Below are 24,151 nucleotides of genomic sequence, written 5' to 3'. Positions count from 1 at the left end.
GATGATGGCAGAAAGACACGCCACAAGGAAGGTCACCAAAACCGGGGCAGAAAATTTTCTGCCGTTGTCAAAATTTTCTCGGAGGAACGAGGAAACAAATTCAAATATTTTTTAGTTGAACAGGCGCCCACTTGTATAACGAGAGGAATACTTTTCAGTCTTTTTATTTCATGTCCTAGGCGCCTACCAGTATAACAAAGGAATACATTTCTGTTTTTCATTTCATGTCCTAGGCGCCCACCAGTATAACGAGGGAATACATTTCTGTTTTTCGTTTCATGTCCTAGGCGCCCACCAGTATAACGAGGGAATACATTTCTGTTTTTCGTTTCATGTCTAGGCGCCCACCAGTATAACGAGGGAATACATTTCTGTTTTTCGTTTCATGTCCTAGACGCCCACCAGTATAACGAGGGAATGCATTTCTGTTTTTCATTTCATGTCCTAGGCGCCCACCAGTATAACGAGGGAATACATTTCTGTTTTTCATTTCATTTCCTAGGAGCCCACCAGTATAACGAGGGAATACATTTCTATTTTTCGTTTCATGTCCTAGGTCCCCACCAGTATAACGAGGGAATACATTTCTATTTTTCGTTTCATGTCCTAGGCGCCCACCAGTATAACAAGGGAATACATTTCTGTTTTTCATTTCATGTCCTAGGCGCCCACCAGTATAACGAGGGAATACATTTTTGTTTTTCATTTCATGTCCTAGGCGCCCACCAGTATAACGAGGGAATACATTTCTATTTTTCATTTTCATGTCCTAGGTCGCCCACCAGTATAAGGAGGGAATACATTTCTGTTTTTCATTTCATGTCCTAGGCGCCCACCAGTATAACAAGGGAATACATTTCTGTTTTTTGTTTCATGTCCTAGGCACCCACCAGTATAACGAGGGAATACATTTCTATTTTTCATTTCATGTCCTAGGTCGCCCACCAGTATAACGAGGGAATACATTTCTGTTTTTCATTTTCATGTCCTAGGCGCCCACCAGCATAACGAGGGAATACGTTTCATATTTTTGCATTCAGGCGCCCACCTGTATAATGAGGGGAATGCTTTCCAGTCTTATACTTCAGGTCTTGAAATCAGTAACCCACCGGAAGGCAGAAGGTTACAGCAAAAATCCCCGGCATAACAAGTTTTGATGAAGAGAGTTGTATCCCCAGAGGAGCCACCGAAAAGCTTAATGAAGGAAGCCATATCCCCAGCAGACCAAACTAGACAGTGAGAATTGGTATTCAGAGTAGAAAAAGGTTGGTGTCACCCCCATCAGTTTTCGGAAGAAAGCAGCACCGGAATAGACGTAAGCCGACAAGAAAGCAAGGCGTCCAGAACAAATGGAAGATGGATGGGACCTTGTAATCCGTTATCTAGCCTAGCTTCTTGATTTTTCTTTAAAGCACGATGTAATAAGGAGATCGGTAAGCAGTAGTAACAGCATGCAGCAGCAGTAACAGCAAATCACAGTCCCATGGTAGTCCCAGCTACCAAAACTTCCCGAACTACATTAACCTGATTCCCTTCGAGCCATGGATATGTAGGAAACCTTTGAAGCAAAGGTTCGGTTAAATCTTTTTCAAAACAAAATGCTTCACACGGAGTCTTCCAATGAGCAAAGTTGCTCGTGTCTGCTCACTTTATCTTTGCACGAAAGCTCTTTGTGCTTTCAAACAAAGAGGGGCAGCTGTGAGCACGTGATTTTTGCTTCACGGAAACTACTCCAAAAGAAATCGGAAAAGAAATAAAACAAGTTACCTTCGGGTACAATTTTGAGGATTTGTGTGACATTTTGATAATTGCTTTGTCCGTAAATGCTCGCCTTGCTATAGTTAGAAAAATACAAAAATACATATTGCATGCATTTAGGAAAAATGGTACATTTAGGAATTAATTAACCATTATTTGGTTTTTAAAAGTGAATCACAAAATTATGCATTTCTATTCTATTTATTGTATGGTAATTTTATTAAATATTTTAATTCATGCGATAATTGTTGTTAGGTGTTAATTAATATTTGTGTAGTTTAATTTTGGTTTTTAGGAATTTTTGGTTTAATTATAGGAAGGAAAATACAGAATTTGGGCCAAAATTTAACTGAAAATCAGGCCCAAACCAATTTGCAACGACCCAGTCCAAACCAGGGCTCCAGGACCTCCCCAAACGACGTCGTTCCAGCCTATCAGATATGGACCGTTGATCAAACAGATCTAACGGTCCAGTTCATCTCCCGTCTAAATTGAAATGACGCCGTTTAGGTGCGCCTAATCAGAGCCGTTCATTTCACTTAATCTAACGGACTCAAACCACCCCCAGATGCCCGACCCATTTGGCCCCGGACCAGCCCGACCTCCTTTCAAGTGGAACGACACCGTTCCCTTTAAGTGAAGGGATCCTGGCCCTCGATTTCACCTAATCCAACGGCCAGGATCCGTTTTCCCCCTCCGTATATAATGCCTCGCCCTTTACCCACGCCTCCAAACCAAACCCCCCTCTTCGCCCACTGTGCACCATCATCCCAAACACAAACCCAAACCCCCTGTTCCAAACCCTAGCCGCCCTCATACACTCTCACCGTAAACCCGGACACCACGACGCCGGTGACCACCAAAATAACACCCCTGATGCACCCAGCCACCCTGAACACGAATCCATTAGCAGCCTGCTTCGAATCATTCCCCATCGTCTCGAATCTTCGTTTGAAGATTCGAGCAAAACCCCGATCTATACCAACCCACCCCGGATTCACACCAGTCATTACCCTTCCCTCACTCGTGACCAAACCAAGCTTGGTTTGGTCCGAATCTACCCACAAATCCTCAAGCCCAAATCGGACTGTTCGAACCCTAGAACACAAGAACTTTGGGAATCCGGCCAGTTTAAATGGAGGGTTGGGGTCTAATAGACCTTAATCGAAGTGTTTTCAGTTGAGAACACCTCGATTAAAGTCTGTTCGACCTCAAATGGTCGAGTCCAGTCAAAGCTTGGGTCGTTTGTTATTGAGCTTCCAGAGTAAGTTCTCTTTTCCTTTTCTGTTTCTGTTTGAATGGTGTTTATGTTTGTTAGCATGTTTAATTAGTTTGGATGATGTTTCTGATATTTTCTTTCAATTTTCTCCATCTTCATAAGACTTTTTTATTTGGTTGATTGTTCTTCTGTTTATGGTTGAATACGTATGGTGATATACATACTCGATTTGATCTGTGTCGTCAAGTGTTCCATTCATGTTGTTCCTCTGTTTTGTGCAAAGTTGTCTGAAGCCATTTGGACCCTACTCGTATTAATTGTTTAATCGACTGATTGTTCTACGTTATAATTAGTATAGTCGATTAGATAAACGTCGTCGATTAGTTTTATAGGACTGAATGTTCAAATATTCTGATTCGTATAGCTTCATATGATTGATCGAATCATTGTCGTTTAGCTAATTGTTTGACATTATCTGTGAATGGTTTGTAGCTGCAGTGTAATAGCTAGACTCAGTTTAGGGCAGCTTGAGTTGGAACTTTCAGAAGTTCAAAATTTCAGGCTGTTGAAGCAGGGTAAAACAGTAATAACCAGGGGTTAACAGGGTTAGTTTGGGGGTATGAAAAGATCAGAAATGGTTAGTTTAAGTTGGGCTGACAATAGGGTACTGAAGTATGATTAAACTAATATAATAGTGGGGAACAAAACTTGGTAGCATGGGATGTTAGTTAAGTATTATAATAGGCCCATACCATTTGAGTAATAATAAAATGAATGGATGGGGGATCAGTTGGATGGTCAGCTGCCCATACCATTTGGGGCACAAAACACTTGATAATGGGAAATAAAGGGGTATGGGCAGAGTTGAGGTCTGAAGGGAACGAGGCAGCCTGGGGCTTGCCTGTATTTTACCTATAAATAGGCTCATTTAGGGTAGAGTAAGGGGCTGGACAGTTAAGTTGAGAGCTGGACAGTTTTAAGTGTTAAGAGATAAAAGAAAAGGCCAAAAACAAGGCTGGACTTTCAAACCTTGAATAGGTCAGCCTAAATTCAGAGTAATAGAGATTTAAGAGTGTGCTGGATTTTTGAACATAACAAATCAGAGGCTATTGTTTTCTGCATCTATTTCCTTCTCTGCTTAGCCTGTATTTGTTGGGACACTGCTAGGTTTTCAGCTTAGTTTCCCTGGTTTCTCCGCTGGTTCAACACTGTTTCAGCTGAGTGTTTTGGGTTTTCTGAGTTCACTGTACTTCTGTTTGGTTTAAATCTGTTGCTGGTTTCTCCTACTGGGTATTACTGGATTTTTGTTTGGTTGGGTTTGCTATTGATAACAAAAATCTGATTGTTGGGGTTGTGTTGTTGTTTTTCTGTTATTGTTGTTGCTGTGTATGCTACTGCTGCACTGACCATTCCTCTTCCTCTTTTGCTTTCCTATACCATGTACACTACCCTGAACCACATTGATGTAAGCTCGTTGAAGTTGAAAGGAAATGCTCGAACACATTTGTTGATCAACTAAGAACTGCCTGCATTTTAATTGGTGTTAGTTTAGATGTTCTCCTGTTATATAGATAGAAGTTATGTGTATAATCAAAACTGTTTTTAAGGTGGGTTATCTGTTAAGCATTGTATAACATTGAAACGTTAAATTGAATCTTTGGAATGGCATGAAGTGTAGTTAGTTCAACAGGTTTGTGAAATGGGATTGTTGAATCAGTTTGGAGGAACTCGAATGTCATCAGTAATAGGCGCGTCTAGATTAAGGTCAGGTTAAAAGGGTAATGAACTTGTAATAGGATTCCAATTCATGAGCTGATTTAGTAATATTCACCGTACTCGCTAGTAATTTTATCATTAATCATGACATTATATTAGGATGTCTTCGTTGAATAACAATTTCTGAATTCGATAGTAAGCAAAACCTGAAATATTGTTGGTAGATTAGTGTTGAAAACGGTTAAAAGTCAGGAAAAGAAAGGTTCATTTACACTAAATTGGTTCATTAAAACCCATAGTTCGTTAAGTTGTTGATTTGAACAACAAAAGCTGGGACATTGCATGCTTGTAATTAATTAGGTTTTTTTTTTATCTTTAGAGACAAAGGTAAATAGAAAAATGTAGTTGCTTTAGGATCGTACTTTTAAAATAAACGAGATGAGCCTCGCCAAATAAAATGCGCAAATTGCGGGGCCCTCACAAAAAATGTATGTGTTAAGTACTTAGAATACGGGATAGGCCGCTTAGCGAACTCCACGGCCTTACCCAAAATAACAACACGCTAGTTTCTTTAGGACGCGTCTTAATTAATCTTACTTTCTTAAACTCGGGTGCACATTTATGTGACTCAAATCCAAATCTCAGCGGAGTCGAAATGTGTCTTTAATTACGGGTACATTGATTGTGACGTGGTTCGAGATGCGTGCCCATGACGTTGCAAATTCCTTTTAAAAAAAATAAGAATGAGATGAGCCTCGCCGAATAAAAAATACAAAATTGCGGGACTCTCAGTAAATATTTGCTTCAAAATTGCTTAGACTTCGGGATGGACCGTTTAGCAAAATTTCACGGCCTTACCCAAAATAAATGATACGCTAGTCACTTTACGCGCGCCTTTAATAATTTAATTTTCTTAAACTCGGGTGCACATTTATGTGACCCAAATTCAAATCTCAATGGAGTCAAAGTGTGTCGACAACCACGGGTACATTGATTGTGACGCGGTTCGAGATACATTTTCACAACGTTGCAATTCCCTGTAAAAGTAATAATAATAATAATGAAAGCGGTAAAGAGTTAAAATCTGCACATAAGTTCATATTTATATAAAATCAGATAATCAAGCCAAATATGATAGTTGAGAGATCGTGCTAGAACCACGAAACTCGGGAATGCCTAACACCTTCTCCCGGGTTAACAGAATTCCTTATCCGGATTTTTGGTTCGCGGACTGTAATACAGAGTCATTCTTTTCCTCGATTCGGGATTAAGTTGGTGACTTGGGACACCCTAAATCTCTCAAGTGGCGACGCTGAATAAATAAATAAATCCCGTTTCGATTGTCCTTTAATTGGAAAAACTCCTTCACCCCCTGCGGGGGCGGAAAAAGGAGGCATGACAAATCCTACCTTCATTTGCGAAGCACCTATCTATTCTTTCCAGAATTAGAGATGTTTTATTACTGTACCTTTTGTTTGTCCAAGTGTATTTACTTCCTTTATAACCTAGGTCTAAAAGGTTACACTCATTTATACAGTTCCAGAACAGATTGATGCGGCTCAGGTTTATGGGATTGCCCCCAAATTTGTCCCTGACCTTTAAGACTTCATTGAAGTCTCCTCCTACAAACCAGTTGGTTTTAAGGTTTTTTGATATTGTGATTAGGTTCTCCCATAGGAGTTTCATATTAGCTAAGAGACTAATAGCATAAATAGCAGAGAAGAGCCATGGAGGGTGGTTGGGACTTACCTTAACCATTGCATGGATGCCTTGGGGGGTAGTTGCCACTTCTTTAACTGCCACATACTCTTCTTTCCACATGAACACTATACCTCCAGAGAGCCCTACTACCGGAGATTGGATGATCATATCAAATTAGAGCTCTTGAGCTAGATTCTGGTAGTCTTCCATTTTTGTTTTAAGCAGGACAAGCATCGCAGGCTTGTGCATTTTCACCATTTCTAAACAGTGTTGCTTGAACTCAGCACTGTTTCCTCCCTAACATTCCATATGATGTAATTCATCAGTGGAGTCGGGGGTGGTTAGTGAGGTCCCTCTTTAGGGTTCCTTGGTCCTTGCGGATCTTTCATTAGATATGGGGGTGATTTTCTCTTGAGGCTCAGTACTGGGGTTAAGTTCAGTAAAGGCTTGATTGGACCATGGGTTTGGGTAGAGACGAGACTCATTTCACACTTGGTCATCGTTCTGGGGTAGAGTACCACTATTATCTCGCTGGTTTTTGTGCTTAACTATATCGTTCTCACTGAGTCTAGTAGGAGCGAGTCTGTTCGTGGTGTGGCATAAGGTGCTCCCTCTTCCTCCGAGGCATTCTTCTTCTTGAGGATTTCCAGCGCTTTGAAGATCCCTTTCTTGATGTTTTAGAGAGGGGGTGAAATGCTCTTCTCTTTTGGAGTAGAAGATGATGGTTTGTATTGAGTTTGATGGTCGATCATTATGAAGACCGGCTCCGCTGATGGATCCTCCTTTGTCAGATATGGGAAGAAGGGTAGGGTTTGGAAGCTCTGTAGAATGTGGTTGTTGAGTGCGTGAGGGTCGGTTAATGGTGAGTTGTTGTCTCTGTTGACCATCGACTGCCATAGGAGAGGCCCAAAGGTTGCTAATGCTTTGCTCAATGCTTCCACCGTGATTCTGGCTAGGTGAGCTGGGTTTTGTACTATCAGGGTCACCTTTTGATTGCCCAGGGTGAAATTGTAAGAGAGACCCTAGCCTTGTAGAGCAACCTCCAACCAGGAGGTCGGTTGGTAGTCCGGTGGTGGTGGTAGGGAGATGATGATAGTTGGTTGCATTTCGTTTTCCATTTTTGTGTTTCTTTGCTTTACTACTTTGGGTAATAAAGGGGGTGATCTTAAAAGACTGGCGTTCCATCAGAACTCCCTTTAGTGTCAAATCTCGGTCAGTGGAAGGGTTACAGGAAATCGGAACTAGGGGTTGGGTTGGTCATTAATTGGGGATCTAATGGAGTTGTCGGGTGTAGTCTTTTCATCTAGAGATGGGGGGTACCAGATAGGGCACTTGATTGTAGGTGACGACTGTTGATATTTCTCCATTAGAGGTCGTTTCAGGAGGGCTGGTAAGGGAAGCGTAGGTGAGTGAATTAGGATGGGGAATTGGGCTGACAGTTGTGGCTTTGGTGTTGTACCCATTTGTGGAAAAAAGACCGGCCCCATTGGGTATTTCACCATCATTGAGAAGGGGAGTCTCGGAAGTTGGGCTAAAGGCGCCTTGAACGATGGGTTCATGATTGGGGTCAGTAGGGTCGTCAGGAACTGGCCCCGTTTTCCTTTTAGCGCTTGTACTGGTCTGGGCCCGAGTACTGGGTTTCTAACTTTGTTGGGTCAGCCCTTGTGACTTGGTGGGGCTTAAGTTATTCATTAGGCCATTGGGCTTTTTTTGGGAATTTGGGGGGGGGGGGAGGGTTGACTTTTTTTAAATTGTAACGCAGAGTTTGAGTTTGAAGGAATTTACCTGAGTTAGCATCGAACAAATTTACCCGTATATCTGAGGAGCATGGTGTGGTTTACTCATTCTGACACCATTTTTATTTGTTGATTTCGCTAACCCTTGCTTTCTTCTTCTTGGGAAGGTAACAGTTGTCCACTCGCTCTCCTCTGTTTGGATTGTTTTCCTCTGTTGTGCTTCCTGTGGCTCATGGGTTGTTATGGGTGTGGTTGCGCGGTAATTTCAACCTTGTGCAGTGTGCCCGATTCTGCCACAAATAGTGCACGGAGTCCCTTCTCCTTCGTAGATCATGGCCTGTTTATGGTCTCCTATTATAACCGATGTTTCCATTGGGGTTTCTAGTGGTACTTGGATATAAATACGGGCATATCTTCCCCTGAGAGTAGAAGATGTGCATTGGTCTATTTTGAGAAGTTTGCTTAGTTTCCTTCCAACTTTTTCTAGGATGTCCTGATCGTAGAATTCTGTTGGTAATTAAGGGAGCCGGATCCATATGGCAGTGATGTAAGGGTGGCTTCTTGAGGAACAAATTTAGGTTCTCATTTCCGCACGATAAAAAATTTCCAAAGATGAACCAGGGCCAAGGTGGAGAGTCTTAACCATACTTTCTTCTAAACTAAATTTGACTATGTAGAAGTCCCACCTAGGTCAATCAAAATTAATTGTTCGGATGATTTCTATAGCTCAATTAGTTTAGATCGAAGGAAATGGTGGGGGCATCTTTCGCTTGAAGACCTTGATGACTACGGAAAAGCACCATGGAAGGTAAAGGCACTTTTTGTCATCTTGTGAAAGGGGAATTGAAACCTTTGTCAAGATCTGGGTTTGGATGAGAGTCTACCTTATAGTAATCAGTTTGGTTGCTATCCGGTTTGTCCAACCTTATAGGAGTGGGTTGGTAATTCTACATCCATTTAGTTAAGCTCGCCCCGAAGTTCCGGTAGGATTGGTGGTTTGATTAGTGGGGATCCATGAACAAATTTTCTGTGATTTCTCCTTGTTAGAAGAATATTCCTCGGAAACTGTTTCCGTGTGTTCATTTCCGCATTTGGAAACTGTTCTTTTTCCTCTTTCTCAGCCTATCACCTCTTCCATTTCCTTCAGACACTATTCATACCATCTCGACTACCTCACATTTATTCAATTTCTTCCCCCGAAGAATAGCAAAACAATACTCTTTCTTCTTCAATTGGATCCAAATTTTCCAGTTATTGAAATATGATGTCAAAGCTCGAATATTTGTTTCTTTGTCATAATTTTGCTGCAAAATAGGAATGGTTTAACAGTCAAAAATCAGAGAAGAATAATGTGGGGGGCTGTCCAATTGGGAATATTGGCAGCCTTTCTTGTGCTGTTTGTCCCTATAGGTATGGCAGGTTGGCACTTGAGCCGTAACAAAATGTTATTTTTCAGTTGTGCCCTTTTTATTTCCCTTGCTGTTTGTGTTCATTTGACCCCTTATTTCCCTTCAGTCTCCTCTATGCTTTATTCACCAGGTTCAGTACCCCTATCATCATCATCAATTGTAAATGTTGATTCTTGCATTTCTTTACTTCACCAAGTATCATTTAATTTTCAAGACTTGAATAATAATAACAATAATAATGAGAATACTAGTGTGGAAAATACCAATTCTTGGAGGTGGATTGACTCTCAACCTGTTGTTCAATGTGATTTCCAGAAGTTGACCAAGTCTGATGCTTCAGATTTGTTTAATGGCTCATGGGTTGTTGTTGCTGGGGATTCACAAGCAAGGTTATTTGTACTTTCTTTGTTGGAGCTGTTATTGGGGGAAAATGAAATGGGGGTGATTAAGGGGGATTTGTTCAAGAGGCATAGTGATTATAAAGTTTTTATTGATGAGATTGGGATGAAGTTGGAATTTATTTGGGCACCTTATGTGAGTAACTTGACTGATTTGGTTGTTGGGTTCGAAGAAAAAAAGAGTTATCCTGATGTCTTTGTGATTGGGGCAGGGCTATGGGATATGTTACATGTAAATAATGCAACTGATTATGGTGTTTCCCTAAAGTTGTTGCGGGATTTAGTTGTATTGCTGTTACCAGTACCTTCAGATTTTCTTAATGATGGAGCTGGCACGAATTTAGTCTCGATTCGATCCCCCAACTTCTTTTGGCTGGAAATGCCAAAGCTGATAAACTCGATGTTGAATACAGATGAGAAGCGAGAGAAGATGACTGATGTGACGTGGCAAGCTTATACGGATGAGCTTTATAGCAGTAAGCTGCTGCGACAATCTGGTGGGCCCCTTTGGTTGCTGGACATTCATGCGTTGAGTAATAGTTGTGGAGCTCGTTGTACTACTGATGGAATGCATTATCATGGGGTCGTATATGAAGCTGCAGTTCATGTAATGCTAAATGGATTGCTTATAGAATCTAATCAGAAGCTGTAATGTAGCCAGGGACAGGGTAATTGAATTAGTTCTGTAATTGCTAGAGCTTTCTTTGTTATACAGGATTATTTTCCTGGTGCTACACTCAATAACTGAAGATCAGTAGCGAGAAGTTTTTGATGGTAATTCATACTGAGGTTCATATTCCTTTTCCCCTCTTTCTTCAATTGTATGATTACTGATACTCTCACAACTTGTATACTGGAGCAAACCCCTAATGTCTCACTGCCAATTTTAATGCGAACATGTGTAGAGATTCACATCAATGTTTCTGATAGTTGTTTGATGGTCTTAACGTATATCATACTAGTTGCACCTATATTCAGTTTTTTTCTTGCATCCCGTATAAAGTTAATCTAATTTCTCCTGAAGCTAGTGAATTTTTTTTAGATACATATCTGTGATTCTCTTTGTGCGCTTTTGTTCCTTTCACGTCAAGTTAAACAGCTCCTCAATTTATACAGTTTCAACTCCTGCTATTCTGTGTCATCATTGTTGATAGTGTAGTCCAAACATCCAAGATACTTAGACTGTATAGGATTATATCCAAGTAAAAGTATAAAATGAAATTTCTTTGCTATATTCCAATTTCCATCTTAAGCAATCTGCTATCACCTCCTATGCAGGTCATCAGATTTAAACTTTACTCAGTAATTAGTTGCTGCTACCCCCAAGCGATCTTATGTCAATTAGTGGAATTATTTTATTTTCTAGCTCCTTACATAGAATGCATTAGTGGAAGATAAGCTGCTAATTTACTTTCCAGCTTTTGTTGGTTTCAGAGCCAAAGGTAGTTCCATAGTTCTATTTGTTGGAAACTCTGAGCTATATGGGTATTTAATACATTTGATGCTTCTACTTTTAAACTAGAATTACTTTGCAGACATGTATGTTTATAGTCAGTTAAATAACAACGTTATCGGAAACTAGTTGCACAATACAACTTAATCACACTTGAGTCCTTGCATTGTAACAGCCCAGCCCACTAGTGATATTGTCCGCTCTGGGCCTAGGCCCTCACGAGTTTAAAAAGCGTCACTAGTGTCTAAGGCTTGTTAACTTATATAGTCAGCATCCCTCTTGTGTTTTGCCGACATGGGACTCTGTCTAAAGTCTGGGGTGTTACATGCACCCCTCTTATGGACTCAGCGTCCTCGCTGAGGTTTGCTAGACTCAGCACTGAGGTTTGTCCCGCCTAACCGGGATTTGCCTAAATTCAGTTGAACTCTGACCTACCATCGGCAAGGCTGACACAAGAGTGGCTCTGATCCAAATGTAACAGCCCAGCCCGCTAGTGATATTGTCCGCTCTGGGCCTAAGCCCACATGTTTAAAACGGGTCACTAGGGTCTAAGGGTTGTTAACTTATATACCCAGCATCCCTCTAGTGTTTTGCTGATGTGGTACTCTGTCTAAAGTACGGGGTGTTACATGCATTGTAGTTATGAGCTCCAAATTTTAGTAAATTTCCTAGCTACTTGAAGATCATTGGCTAAAGACAATTTCAGAATTCTGTTGTCACACCCACGTATATCTCTTATTAAGTAATAATGAATTTATTGATATAGCACTAGCACTAAGTGAACACTAAAGAGCTTGTAGTTTAATCAATCTGCCCAAAATTCTCTCTACTTCAAACCATAAACTGACAAGCCGTAATCTCCTTCTTCTATTCATCTTGCACCTGTAATAATTGAAGGAATGCAGCGAGCAGCGGATGTTGCAAATACTGTATGCTGAATGAATATGTCTGGTCATAAACCTGTGAGCTTCTTTTGCTATTACGAAACTCAGTGAAGTTTATCTTTGAAATGTGTTAAGACTTTGATGTAATTGCTTTTCACGGAGGTTGTTATATGGAGTATGCGATGTGTCGATTATCCTTTGATTGGAAAAAACTAGTTAGGGAGCGTGACCTGGAAACCATCCCCCCTCTCCCAACCCCCCCCCCCCCCCCAAAAAAAAAAATTGAAAAAAAGAGGAAAAAGGAAAAGAGTACTATCGATTCTATTTGAGACTATTAGGATGTATGGGAATTGATAAGGTGTGTGTTGCTTGCATTTCTTAGTCCCTTGAAGCAAACTGGATTCAACATAAAAAGGAAGTTGCAAATACAAATTATATAGAAGGTTGTCTCTAGAACTAATCTATCAACAGAATGAAATATGCCAAAATAAAATGAAAATGGCTTTGTATAGTGACACCTCAAGGTTGCTCATACATCATCACGTCCCGATTGTCCCTATAGTTGTACTCTACGCTGCTAAAGGTGGGGTGCTTTGTTCATTCCAGAAGAAGTTATCATGATCGACCAAAGTCTTGACTTTGACCAGTTTATTAAAATTACCCTTGAAATACTTGAGTCCATAAACACGGCCTTCTATGTAGCGGTGATTTCCATTATGATTGACCCCTATGTCAAGGTCTCTATAATTTAAAAATGCGCATCTCGGGGATTTTGAGACAAAAGGAGTCATGTAGTTGTACAATACTCTGGTCTGGTTCAAATGGAAGTTCTCTGCTTCCTTTCCTTCTTCCTCCCAATTTGCTGCATACTGGATTTTAAATATATTTCCTGCTCTGTGGGGAAATGGAGTTTCCCATTCTGGGATCTCATTCATCCTTCCACCGTATGGATTGAATACTAACTCTGTGTCTCCTAATTCAATCATTTTATCGAATATAGATTTCAGTTTATCCTTGGGAATGGGTTTCTGCAAATAGTCTGACTTCCGCTTCAGAAACTTTGCTCCAGGCATTCGGTTGAGCAAAGCATCAGGTGGTGTTCCATTAGGGAAACTTGACCAGAAAAGCTCAGATTCTATCCAACTCATCTCCTTGCAATCCCCAATATGTAAGCCCAATTGTGGAAAATCCCTATCCATGACCGATAGAAGTTTTCTGGAATCTCCTAGAAATAATGCTACAAATGTTGCTGCAATTGTCTTAGTTCCTTTTTGCTTGTCATTAGTAGGTTTTACAGTTAATCTTATAAAGAGATTGTTATCTATATTATCTGCAATGAATTGCCACCTGTAAACGATGTCAATTGCATTTTGTTTAAGGGTCCTCACTACTCGGAAAACAGTAACAATGTCAGGAACTTTTACCAGCTTGATTTTGTAGGCCGTTATCACTCCAAAGCTAGCTCCACCCCCGCCACTAATAGCCCAAAACAGGTCTTCTCCCATTGATTCTCTGTTCAGAATTTGACCGTGAACATCTACTATGTGCGCATCAATCAAATTATCCACTGACAGTCCATATTTTCTCAACAGGTTACCATATCCTCCTCCAGTTATGTGTCCGCCAACACCAACAGTTGGGCAAATTCCAGCTGGGAAGGCGTGGATTTTGCTTTTTTCCCAGATTCTGTAATAAAGTTCGCCCAGAGTTGCACCAGCTTGGACCCAAGCAGTTTCATTATGGATATCTACATCAACAGAACGCAGGTTAGACATGTCAAGGAGAACAAAACTGATGTTGGAAACGTAAGAAATGCCTTCGTAGTCATGCCCTCCACTTCGGATCTTTAGGTGCTTGTCAGTTTTCTTGCTGCAAATGACAGCAACCTGGATATGGGATTCTTGCAAAGGAGTGAAAATAATGTCCGGCTTTAGAGTGGTTGATCTATTGAACCTCTTGTTTCTGATATAGTGTTGTAGCACAGACTTATATGATGAATTGTTTGGAGTGTACACTCTAGACAGTATGTGGTCGGATGGATCTGAATGTTTGGATAAGCACTGAAGAAAACTCTGGTATGATGGATCAGAGGCTGCCAACGGTATATAATAGATGGCAAAAAGAAGAGAAAGAAATGCAAAAAAGGTTAGATAGAGAGAAGTCTCCATATCAGTATCCCTGGTTTCCTTTTATTTTCCTATTTTCCCCTCTATTGGGTTCTGAAAGATAACACGACGAGTTAAACTACTCTGTGCTAACTAGAAAGATAACAGGAGAAGTTGCCAGTGAATTGGCTCTTGGAGATATAAAATAGTTCATCAAGCAGACTACGTGTGCCTAGTTTTCTTCTTCATACTGTTGTGAGCTGGTACTTTTTAGTAGAAAATGATAATTTTTGCCATCTTGCAGTTTGCCGGTACCGAGTGAATATAGATCCTCTCCATATTACTTGACTTGTCTTAAACTAATAGAGTTCTGATTGCAACCTTGATTTGACTTGTATAACTGACAAAATGCATGATTTGCCATATGCCAGGTCTCTGGAAAACTACAAAAGGAAAATGGCAACCTGGAGCTTTGGGTTTTATGATGAATGAAAAATAATGTTATACTACTATTTAACAGGTTGTATATATTTATAGCCTTGTGCCTTTGATACATTACCTAAAGTTGATAGGAACAAGGGAGAGCATTTTGATCATTTGACAAAACATCTATAATATCAAGGAAACATTTTTCTCCTTTTATGTGCAACATCACTTTTTGCAGGAAGACTTTTGAAACACAAGTCATGAGAATATTCTCATAGATTTCATCAAATTCAAGAAGCAATATTCTTAATCTACAAAACAGCAATTCTAACCACTTTGATTCAGGGTGTGCAACATTCTGGCCGGCACACAGTTGCTTGATTACAATTCTTTTGAAGTACCTTTGCATTACATGATCTAATTACTATATTACTTAAATAAAAATAATACTTTCAGAAGCAGTCATATATTGCAAAATAGGAACAACAGTGCCTTCCAAGTGGCAAGTTTTTTTCTCTGGTTTCATTCAAGTTCACAGGTGTTTAATAGAAGAATAACATACGATACAATCGCACAGCTTTGCTCTGCAACATCCAAATCAGGTAGTCACTTGTCCAACATGAACTCGAACAAAAATGCCCCACCATCGCCAGCCAATCTTGGCCAATCCCAAATGGAAGATGAGGAATTAGATACAATTTTGGCAAGAGTTCTAAGATCCAAACTGCTTGCCTTCAAAGGTCTGACCAAAATTCCAGATCTTAGGAGCTACATTGTAAGATGTCAAAGTGACCCCATCACTACTCGTTATCTCAAAAGAAAGTGGCTGATTCTTCAAGTCAGCATTAATATGCCAGTTTTGGCCCCAATTCCTACCCATAGGAAGCCATCCTGTTCTTGAACCCTTAATTTTTGCTGCCACTATATCACCTGCACCTGCAACATTACTTACTAGCACCGACAAAAATATGCCAGCGCCACCCATAGTGAATCGAACTCCACCTTCCTTTCTGCACTTTATTCTGTTCAGGATTAAGAAACGAAAGCATATGGTTAGGTATCCATACAGGAAAGAATCAGCAATGGAATTATAAGAACTACTCGCATTGTCCAATTAAAAAGGGAGATAAACATGTAGATTCATCCGATAAGAAAAAAAGTGAATCTACAGCCTCATTTGGGATTGGATCAGAAGGGGAACATCTTGGGGAAACATTATGGGTAATTTTTAATGTCTGAACGTCAGAAACAGAGCATGCAGTTTGACCTTCAAAGGTCAAGTCCATTGACTACACTGATTATCCTCCTTGATACTGTCCAACATCTTACCCCTAACTAGTTAGGAAAAAAGAGGGGCCGCGAGATGGCCTACTTAGTTCAGAGTACCACTAGACAGAAGAAGCCAAAGTTTTTATATTAAATTTTTGTTGATGAAATCCAAGCTATCAGCCATAGCAGTTTCTCTGCATGATCTCTCTATCTTGGTAACAATCATGAAATGAAAGCTCGATAAACTTCAAGTCAACTCAATTCAATATGCCGAATCAATGTACAGCAAAAGTGGCACTTTAGTTGAGCAACTTCTATGCTAAGAGCTAATGCAAGTACTACAGTGGTCAATATGCTGGCAAATGTAATCCACTAAAATCCTAATATTTGACTACTTATAAGTAGGTTTGATCAAAGGCCCATTAGGCATAACAAAATCTTGTTAAAAGTCAAAACCAAAGTCATCTGGTCCTAAAAGCATAGATTGTTTCCTGAATCGAACCATAATATTTCCTGGAAACCAAAACAATCCAAAAGTTAATTCTTTATAAAAACTAACACAAATATTTTTCAAAACATCTGAAAGTGAATCTAACCACACAACTTACTTTAAATTGTGTTTATCGAAAAATAGTAATCCAAAACTGAACCAAGATCAGATCCATGCATCACCAAACCTTCATTTCCTTCAACACTACCATAGTCTGCTACCATAGTCTATCAAGAAGTCAGCTTAGTAGAGTTTGAGACGCAAGGAGCCTTACTTTCAGATGCAACTTTGGTGTCAACTGGTGCTCCAAATCTTTCTGTTACAAGCATATCAAAACAGGCAGGTAACTAATGAAAAGTCCACTCCTCCCAATTCCTCCCTATATTTTGTTCTTCCTACAGTCTCTACCTACGATTTCAACCTATAAAGGGAGGGATCCATCTAGACTCCTAGTTGCTCTTCTAGAGTATTTAGAGTAGTCAACTACATTTTGGTATCACTATTATCAACAACTCCACCAGATTTTCAAATCTCCTCCATTACCTGATAATTGTTCAACTACATCTTCATCCACATCCTCCCTTTTTTTCCTCCTTCTGGATCATCTCCTTATCATCGTCCGCTTGTAGACTGATAATAACAATTTATAAGTCTTATCCTGATCACAAATCCTTGCATACATGACCAGGAACGAATACATGCACATCCATCTGTATGATTTTACATAAGACTCACAACATTCCAATCGCAGAGGTAAGATAATAGCAACTGTGTCTGTTCATTTATGATTTTTGTTTTATAAGTAAATAGCAAGTGCTCATAGCATAGCTTATCCATTAATCCATCTCCATATTAGGTGTGTTATGATTCTTGTGCCACAGATAGCTCCATCCTATAATGAAGAAAACTAAAACTGATAGTCTGGTAGTCACAGCCACAATCAAGCTTGCTGTAATTTTTGCATAGTTCATAAGAAGCTTTCATACATTACCTAATCGATTTAAACTTTAGATCATCTTCTGCAGATACATTGGTATATGATTTAAACAATGTATACATAAATACACCCTACAATGGATATACCATACCCATATTTAACCATATGCATCGACCACATAGTTTAAAGGAATTGCCTTAAAGAAGCGCCTCCGCATTTAAATCAGGACAACTTTGGCAACAAATAGAAGATACCTACATGAAGCTACACAAATCCATGCTACTTCCACATAAATCAGTGCCAATATCTGTTCATCAATTTTCGAACCACTTCATATAGAAATAGAATGTGCATATCTTGACATTAGGAAAAAAAATTAGCCCATCCTGAAGCATAGAAATTACAACTATGACTAGGTTCCTCATTGCAAGACTTTTAAATATATGTTGGTAATTTTACTTCGGTTCATATAAAACTGACCCCCAAATCCATCACAAAACTGACAAATAATTCATCTTTAGGACCCTCTATGCTTCTCATATGTATATTTTGGCTTTTCCCTTTCATTTTTTTCCATTGCTCAAATGGAATATCTCTATTTCCTTGATTTTTACCACGTCCATGCAGGTTTCGTTCAATTTTTCAGTAAACGGGTAAATCAATCAACAAGTAAACTTCAATCTTAAATTAGTTACGATTCCACTTTGTTAAGGTCCATTTCATTCTAATACTAAATAAGTTACTGTAAATGAGTGTGTGTCTAAACACGCACAGACAAACAATATCGCCAAATTTATGTCTGCCAGTATCAATTCTAGCAGGAATAAACAGTTAGAAAAGGGTGAGCAGATAATGCATGGGTGTTCATAGGCAGTTGTAATATTCAGGCAGTGATAATTGAACCAGTTGAATATTTAAAAAAAAAAAACAATCTAGTAGTGTGACAACACAAACCTGCGATATTGAATGGGCATATTAGAAGCTTTCCAAATAGCAATCTTTTCAAAAGCTTCAATGGGCAGCACAAAATGGGCATTAGGAGGATTACAATGACCACCTCCATCTACCTCAAACCCATAATTGGGAGCACAAAAATTCGTCGCCGTAACAATAATAGAAGTACCAGGAATGCACCAACGTAAGTCCTCCACACACCTCACTTCAAAACAAGCACCACAGATCTGACCTTTATCAAACAACACAGTGCTTAACCCAGCTGTAGCTTTTCCATAACCAGTTCTCTCCAAATCACCGTACCCACACGCGCCACCGACAACGTCACGTGGGTCCGTGGCCGCGTAGTAAGTGGCGCGTGCGGGTCGCCACTCGGATTGGAAAGTAGAGGGCGATGAGGAAGAGGAAGAAGGTGACCAGTTATAATGAGATTGGACTAATGGTGTTGCTGAATAGAGTGTAAATGCTACTAATAGTGATAATAGTAGCATAGTTACAAGTACAAGGTTTAATTAACAGAATGTATATGTTTTCACTACTTGCAGAAATAATTTGTTAGCTTCAACTCTTGAATCTGATGATTTTTCAGAGCAAGAAATAAGAGGAAAAGGGAAGGTTTGTCACTTTTTGCAGAGATTTTTATGGAAGTTGCTGGACTTGTTTAAGGTGCACCATGGATGGTCATGTTTCTTGGCTGCTTTTTTGAACTTTACTAATTGGGCTTGTCGGCGCTCCTTTTTCTTTTAAATTAAAAGAGAATGGATATTTTTCAATTGAAAGATACTACCTACATGAATAATGCATCATTGTCATACTATTTTAGCATTATTCGAGCAATTAATGTTATATTATGGTCCATCTATCCCAATTTGTTTCGCATTTTTACTGTTTAGAGTGAAGAATATTTTTTTACAGCAGAATACGTTATCACCCTAAACTTGACATAGATTATTAGTTATAGCTTTAAATTATTCATAGTCTTAGTTACCCCTCTCAACTTGGCCTTTTGAGAACCAGTACCCCTGAACGCTGATGTGACAAAGAGTGTGAATACACTCGCTTGCCACGTGGATTTTTCTACATATGTTACATTTTTTTTGAAAAATAAAATATATTTTTACCTTTTTAAGTATGTTACTTTTTTAGATAGTTTTTTCCGAATATAATTTATAATAAAATTTGGATAGAACTACATTATTTATGCTAAATTTTTTTATTTAGCTAAAAATAATAATGTTTTAGTTAATCTTTTTTTGAATTTGAACTGAAAATAAAGATTTATACAATTGAAATAAATAGTCAAGGTATCTAAAAAGTTATAAAAATACATACTCATTTTATTTCTTCTAAAAAGAAATAAAATGAGTGTATACATAGAATAAATTATTTCTTGCAATTGTACACTCTTTTTATATATTCTTTTGATGCAATGACTATTTCTGTCAATTGTGTATTTTTACCTTTTTCAGGTAAAATCTGTAAATATATATATTTAGAGCAGCATAATTTAGAGCTATATAAAAAATTATAGCCAAAATTATTAATTTCAAACTATGTATTTTTATAACTTTTTAGATGCCTATTTCAATTATATAAATCTTTATTATCAAGTCAAATTCAAAAAATATTAACTAAAACTTTATTATTTTTAGCCAAATAAAAAAATTTAGCCTAAATAATGTAGTTCTATCCAAGTTTTATTATAAATTGTATTCGAAAAAAAATTATCTAAAAAAGTAACATACTTATAAAGGTAAAAAAATATATTTTATTTTTCAAAAAAATACCACATATACAGAAAAGTTCACGTGACAGGCGAGTGCACCCACATTCTTTGTCACATCAGTGTCCAGGGGGTACTGGCTCTCAAAAGACCAAATTGAGTGGGGTAATTAAGACCACGAATAGTTTAAGACTATAACTAATAATTCGTGTGAAGTTTAGGATGATGGTAAGGTATTTTGCCTTTTTTTATTGGTTCGGATTTTTAAATGATTGTAGTACCTTATATTGTGGCCCTCGTACTTAAAACCAACATTGATTAGTTATCTTTATAGTAAAGGTTGATACCTTATTTATTTTAAATAAATACCCTTCTAAAAATTTATATTCCATAGCTGCCTTTTGATTTTTTATAGCCAAATATCTATTTATGGTCACCTCCTACCCTTAAGCCATAAAATAAGCTTTGTATTATTTTTCTCTCTCATATCTCCTCAAATTTCTCCTATCCCTACCCCATATCTATTCTCTCTCTCTCTACTTCCCAATCTCATATCCTCTCCTTCTGGAAATATCTCAACTGTGTTTTAAGATCTATACACTACAAGAAAACACGAAATTAGTACGATTTTAACTGAAAAGTTTATATCATTATATAATAAGGAAATCGGAAGCAATTTGTCAATGATATATGCATTAACAAAATATTAGAAAGCAGAGTTGATTTTGAGAGTGTAAATTTTAGAGAGTGAATGGAAAGGGCACATTTCTGCAAAACATAGATGGTTTGATTGGAACAGGACTTGTGAAAGACAGAGGCCATTTCATTTATCTGCTTTTGCCAGAAGTATACACATTCTAGGCCTGATAGGAATTATGGTCATCTATCCTTCTAAATTCTACCCTCTTTCTCTGAAATTTCTTGGGGATCAACTTTTCTGTTCTTTATTTTTTCTTTTTTAGAAAAAAAAAACAATATTCTCTCCATCGTCCATCCTAGAAAAAGGCAAAATAATTGGTTGTGGAATATGAGGGTCAATACATCTACTCTCGTACGAAATTAGATATTACAGTAATAACTATTACTGTTATGCCTGATCTCAAATAAGTTGGGCTTAACTAAGGCAACCGGAGGTGACGGCGAGCGAGGACTAGATACTGATGCTGCTTCAACGAGACGACATTAGGGTTGTTCTTGAACAAAGACGATGGAGTTGGGGGCTGAGCAACTTGAATTTTTTGTTAATATATTTCAATGTATCTCGCTGTATTTCATCATATTCATTGTCTTTTTTTCCATTGTATTTCAATGTATCTCGCTGTATTCTTGTCACACCTCCTTTTTTCTACCTACACCCGCAAGAGCACAAAAGAGTTTTTCCAATTAAAGGACAATCAGAACGGAATTTAATTATTAATATTCAGAGTCGCCACTTGAGAGATTAATGGTGTCCCAAGTCACCGGTTGAATCCCGAACCGAGGAAATTTATGACTCTGTTAACAGTCCGCATACCAGAAATCCGAGTAAGAAATTCTGTTAACCCGGGAGAAGGTGCTAGGCATTCCCAGGTTCCGTGTTTTTAGCACGGTCGCTTAACTGTTGTATTTGATTTTATCTGATTTTAATACATGCTAACTTATGTGCCTTTTATTCGTAAACCGCTTTTATTGTTATTTATTTTAAAAGAATTGCGACGTTGTGAAAACGCGTTTCGATCCATGTCGCAATCAATGCGCCTGTGGTTGTCAACACGTTTTGACTTCGTCGAGATTTGGATTTGGGTCGCATCAATGCACACCCGAGTTTAAGAAGGTACTTTAATTAAAATCGCGCCTAAAGATTCTAACGTATTGTTATTTTTGAGGAAGGTGGTGAAATTCACTAAACAACCTTTCCAAATCTAAACAGTGAGATAATTATGCTATTAATTACTTAAGGATCCTAATTGGTTAAGGTCAGTATTTTGTTGAATTTGAATTTGAACATCCAGGAAGAAATGCTGAGAGAATGGGCTCTGAGCCCATAAGGTCCAAATCATGCCATTGCACATGCTGCAGGCGCAGACTCCTAGAGCTCTAAGCATCGGGCCTAACGCAGGCCAAAATTTTAACTTATTGACAGACATTTGTACAGCCCAGGGATCGAGCCCTTGGGGCACCTTTTGATCTAACTAAATTCTTAAGTTTTAATGCACCTAGGCCCCAATTCAATTTATCACCTAACCAAAAAATTTGGGCTACCTGTTAATACGCCAGACCTAAAAATTGGCCCAGTACGAAGCTGTTGAATGTACAATTCACATTAAACCAAAATTAAAAGCAGTCACGTGTATTGAACTCAAAATTAATTACAACTTTGCAAATTTAACTTCAGCAGACCGTGGAACTTAAGCAAAACTGAAAACTACAATTACATAAACATGAAATGCACAGTCTGAACAGTTTAGATATGGTCTGAATTAATAAAACTTAATCCCAACGAATCAATACATATAGTTGTTTATCAATCAGCTGATTACAGCTATATGCATCCAACGAACACAGATTGACCAAAGTGATTGCATTTCATCCCACATTGCGATTACATCAAGGGATTTTTTGAAAATGTACCTGGAAATTGGAATGTAAATAGAGAAGAGGAGATTACTAGCAGTAACAGTTCAGCAGCTCAGAAACTAAGGTAATATCCCAGTCACAGTTAGTGAAGGAGCATTTCAGTCCACCCAGATTCGATCAATTTAGCAGAAATGAGTTGAAATGCAGGGCAAACTCAATGAATCAACCCAGCACACATTCAGACATATCAACCATTTAAAATCCTGGCTAAATGATTCCCAGTTTTACTTGTTTGAATTTCAAAACCCACTCGACATTAAATCAGGAAAGTGCTATGACTCCACTAATGGAACTTCATATCTGGACACTGCAGAATATGTTTTGTGGAATTTTTAGGATGAAAGTTCCAGTCCCCCTCTCTCAAGGCACTTTATGCCCATTTTATAGATGATACAAGAGAGTCAGTCAGATTTTGGGTATTCTTTTTAGTCCCTCCCCTATTTTCAATTTGGTCCCTCTATTCTTAACTTGTTAAACAAGTAAATGCATCACAATTATTAAAATCTACACTTGTACCCCATTCTAGAAGGCCCTAAGGTATTCTTCTACCCATACAATACCTATACTGCCCTTTCATATGCTTTGAAATTACTATTCCTATCAGAACTACCCTTTTCCATACCCAGACTACCCCTGAAGGTTCCTCAAAGTTACTGAACCTACCCTCATTCTTAACAGCTATAACCAATACCCTAATCCAATCTAAAACTAACTAAAATTGATTAATTAGCACTCAGAAATTAATTAATCAAACTGACCAAACCCAATTGTTCAATTATATTAACTCAATCAAACTAAATGAAATCAAACCAAGCTTAAGCTAACATGAACAACATTAAATGAACTGACACTAATTCTTAACCCATAAACTCACAATCATTCGAACAAATATCAACTCAGAACTAATCAACAATTGGAAGAATTATACTAATGCACAAAATAAATCGTAAATTTAACAGAACACTAATGAAACCAAAACGGTAATTAAAACTTCAACCATGCAAGTAAAAAGGAACAGTAGAAACTCACAGAAGCACGAGGAACTCTGGCCAGTCAGAAATGTCTGAATCCTTTCAGATTTTTGACGCGTAACATCCCTAACCATGTGTTCTTACAAGAGAACACATGGTTAAGGATACTACGGTTCGAAATCACAAAGATTTGGTTTAGGGTTTTGGCCAGAAATTTTTAGATCTGAGATTCGAGCCGTTTCACAGAGATTTGAAGGAAAATAATCATGGATTAGGGTTGAGGGAAGAACGGGGATTATGTGGTGTGATTTTGGGCTGGTTCGGATGAACTTTCGATTTGACCGAAAACTTCAAACGAAGATTCGACGAGCTCCGGCAACATTCGA

General features: G+C 38.5%; 3 protein-coding genes across 4 annotated transcripts; 1 reads left to right on the top strand and 2 right to left on the bottom strand.

Annotated features, from left to right (window-relative positions):
• Positions 1 to 8,558: 8,558 nt before the first annotated feature.
• Positions 8,559 to 15,016, top strand: LOC107773892 (protein ALTERED XYLOGLUCAN 9-like). Of its 2 annotated transcripts, XM_075250390.1 has the most exons (4): positions 8,559 to 10,726; positions 13,702 to 13,767; positions 13,867 to 14,419; positions 14,811 to 15,016. In XM_075250390.1, exon 1 carries the CDS (start codon positions 9,480 to 9,482, stop codon positions 10,587 to 10,589), a length of 1,110 nt encoding a protein of 369 aa, XP_075106491.1. In that variant the 5' UTR covers positions 8,559 to 9,479; the 3' UTR covers positions 10,590 to 10,726; positions 13,702 to 13,767; positions 13,867 to 14,419; positions 14,811 to 15,016. The 2 variants fall into 2 exon arrangements, with proteins under 2 accessions (XP_075106491.1, XP_075106492.1); XM_075250391.1 differs by lacking the exon at positions 13,702 to 13,767 and having other exon boundaries at positions 9,480 to 10,711.
• LOC107773883 (berberine bridge enzyme-like 21) lies at positions 9,996 to 14,804 on the bottom strand. The gene has a single exon (XM_016593311.2). It carries the CDS (start codon positions 14,440 to 14,442, stop codon positions 12,844 to 12,846), a length of 1,599 nt encoding a protein of 532 aa, XP_016448797.1. The 5' UTR covers positions 14,443 to 14,804; the 3' UTR covers positions 9,996 to 12,843.
• A 50-nt stretch (positions 15,017 to 15,066) lies between the features above and the next one.
• Positions 15,067 to 19,195, bottom strand: LOC107773912 (expansin-A13). The gene is made up of 2 exons (XM_016593344.2): positions 18,456 to 19,195; positions 15,067 to 15,827 (listed from the first exon to the last, which is right to left on the bottom strand). Exons 1-2 carry the CDS (start codon positions 18,944 to 18,946, stop codon positions 15,518 to 15,520), a joined length of 801 nt encoding a protein of 266 aa, XP_016448830.1. The 5' UTR covers positions 18,947 to 19,195; the 3' UTR covers positions 15,067 to 15,517.
• Between the last annotated feature and the right edge of the window lie 4,956 nt (positions 19,196 to 24,151).

This window comes from Nicotiana tabacum, chromosome 3 (genome assembly GCF_000715075.1).
Source record: "Nicotiana tabacum cultivar K326 chromosome 3, ASM71507v2, whole genome shotgun sequence".
NCBI classification, from domain to species: Eukaryota; Viridiplantae; Streptophyta; class Magnoliopsida; order Solanales; family Solanaceae; genus Nicotiana; species Nicotiana tabacum.
The sequence above is the reverse complement of the archived record's forward strand: the minus strand, read 5'-3'. Positions and strand labels throughout refer to the sequence as shown.

Excerpts from the sequence above, each read along its gene's own strand:
- LOC107773883 (XM_016593311.2), bottom strand. The coding sequence starts at position 14,442 with ATGGAGACTTCTCTCTATCTAACCTTTTTTGCATTTCTTTCTCTTCTT.
- LOC107773892 (XM_075250390.1), top strand. The coding sequence starts at position 9,480 with ATGTGGGGGGCTGTCCAATTGGGAATATTGGCAGCCTTTCTTGTGCTG.
- LOC107773912 (XM_016593344.2), bottom strand. The coding sequence starts at position 18,946 with ATGCTACTATTATCACTATTAGTAGCATTTACACTCTATTCAGCAACA. Across the intron at positions 15,828-18,455 it reads ATGCCCATTCAATATCGCAG|AATAAAGTGCAGAAAGGAAG; the intron begins GTTTGTGTTGTC and ends AATCCTGAACAG.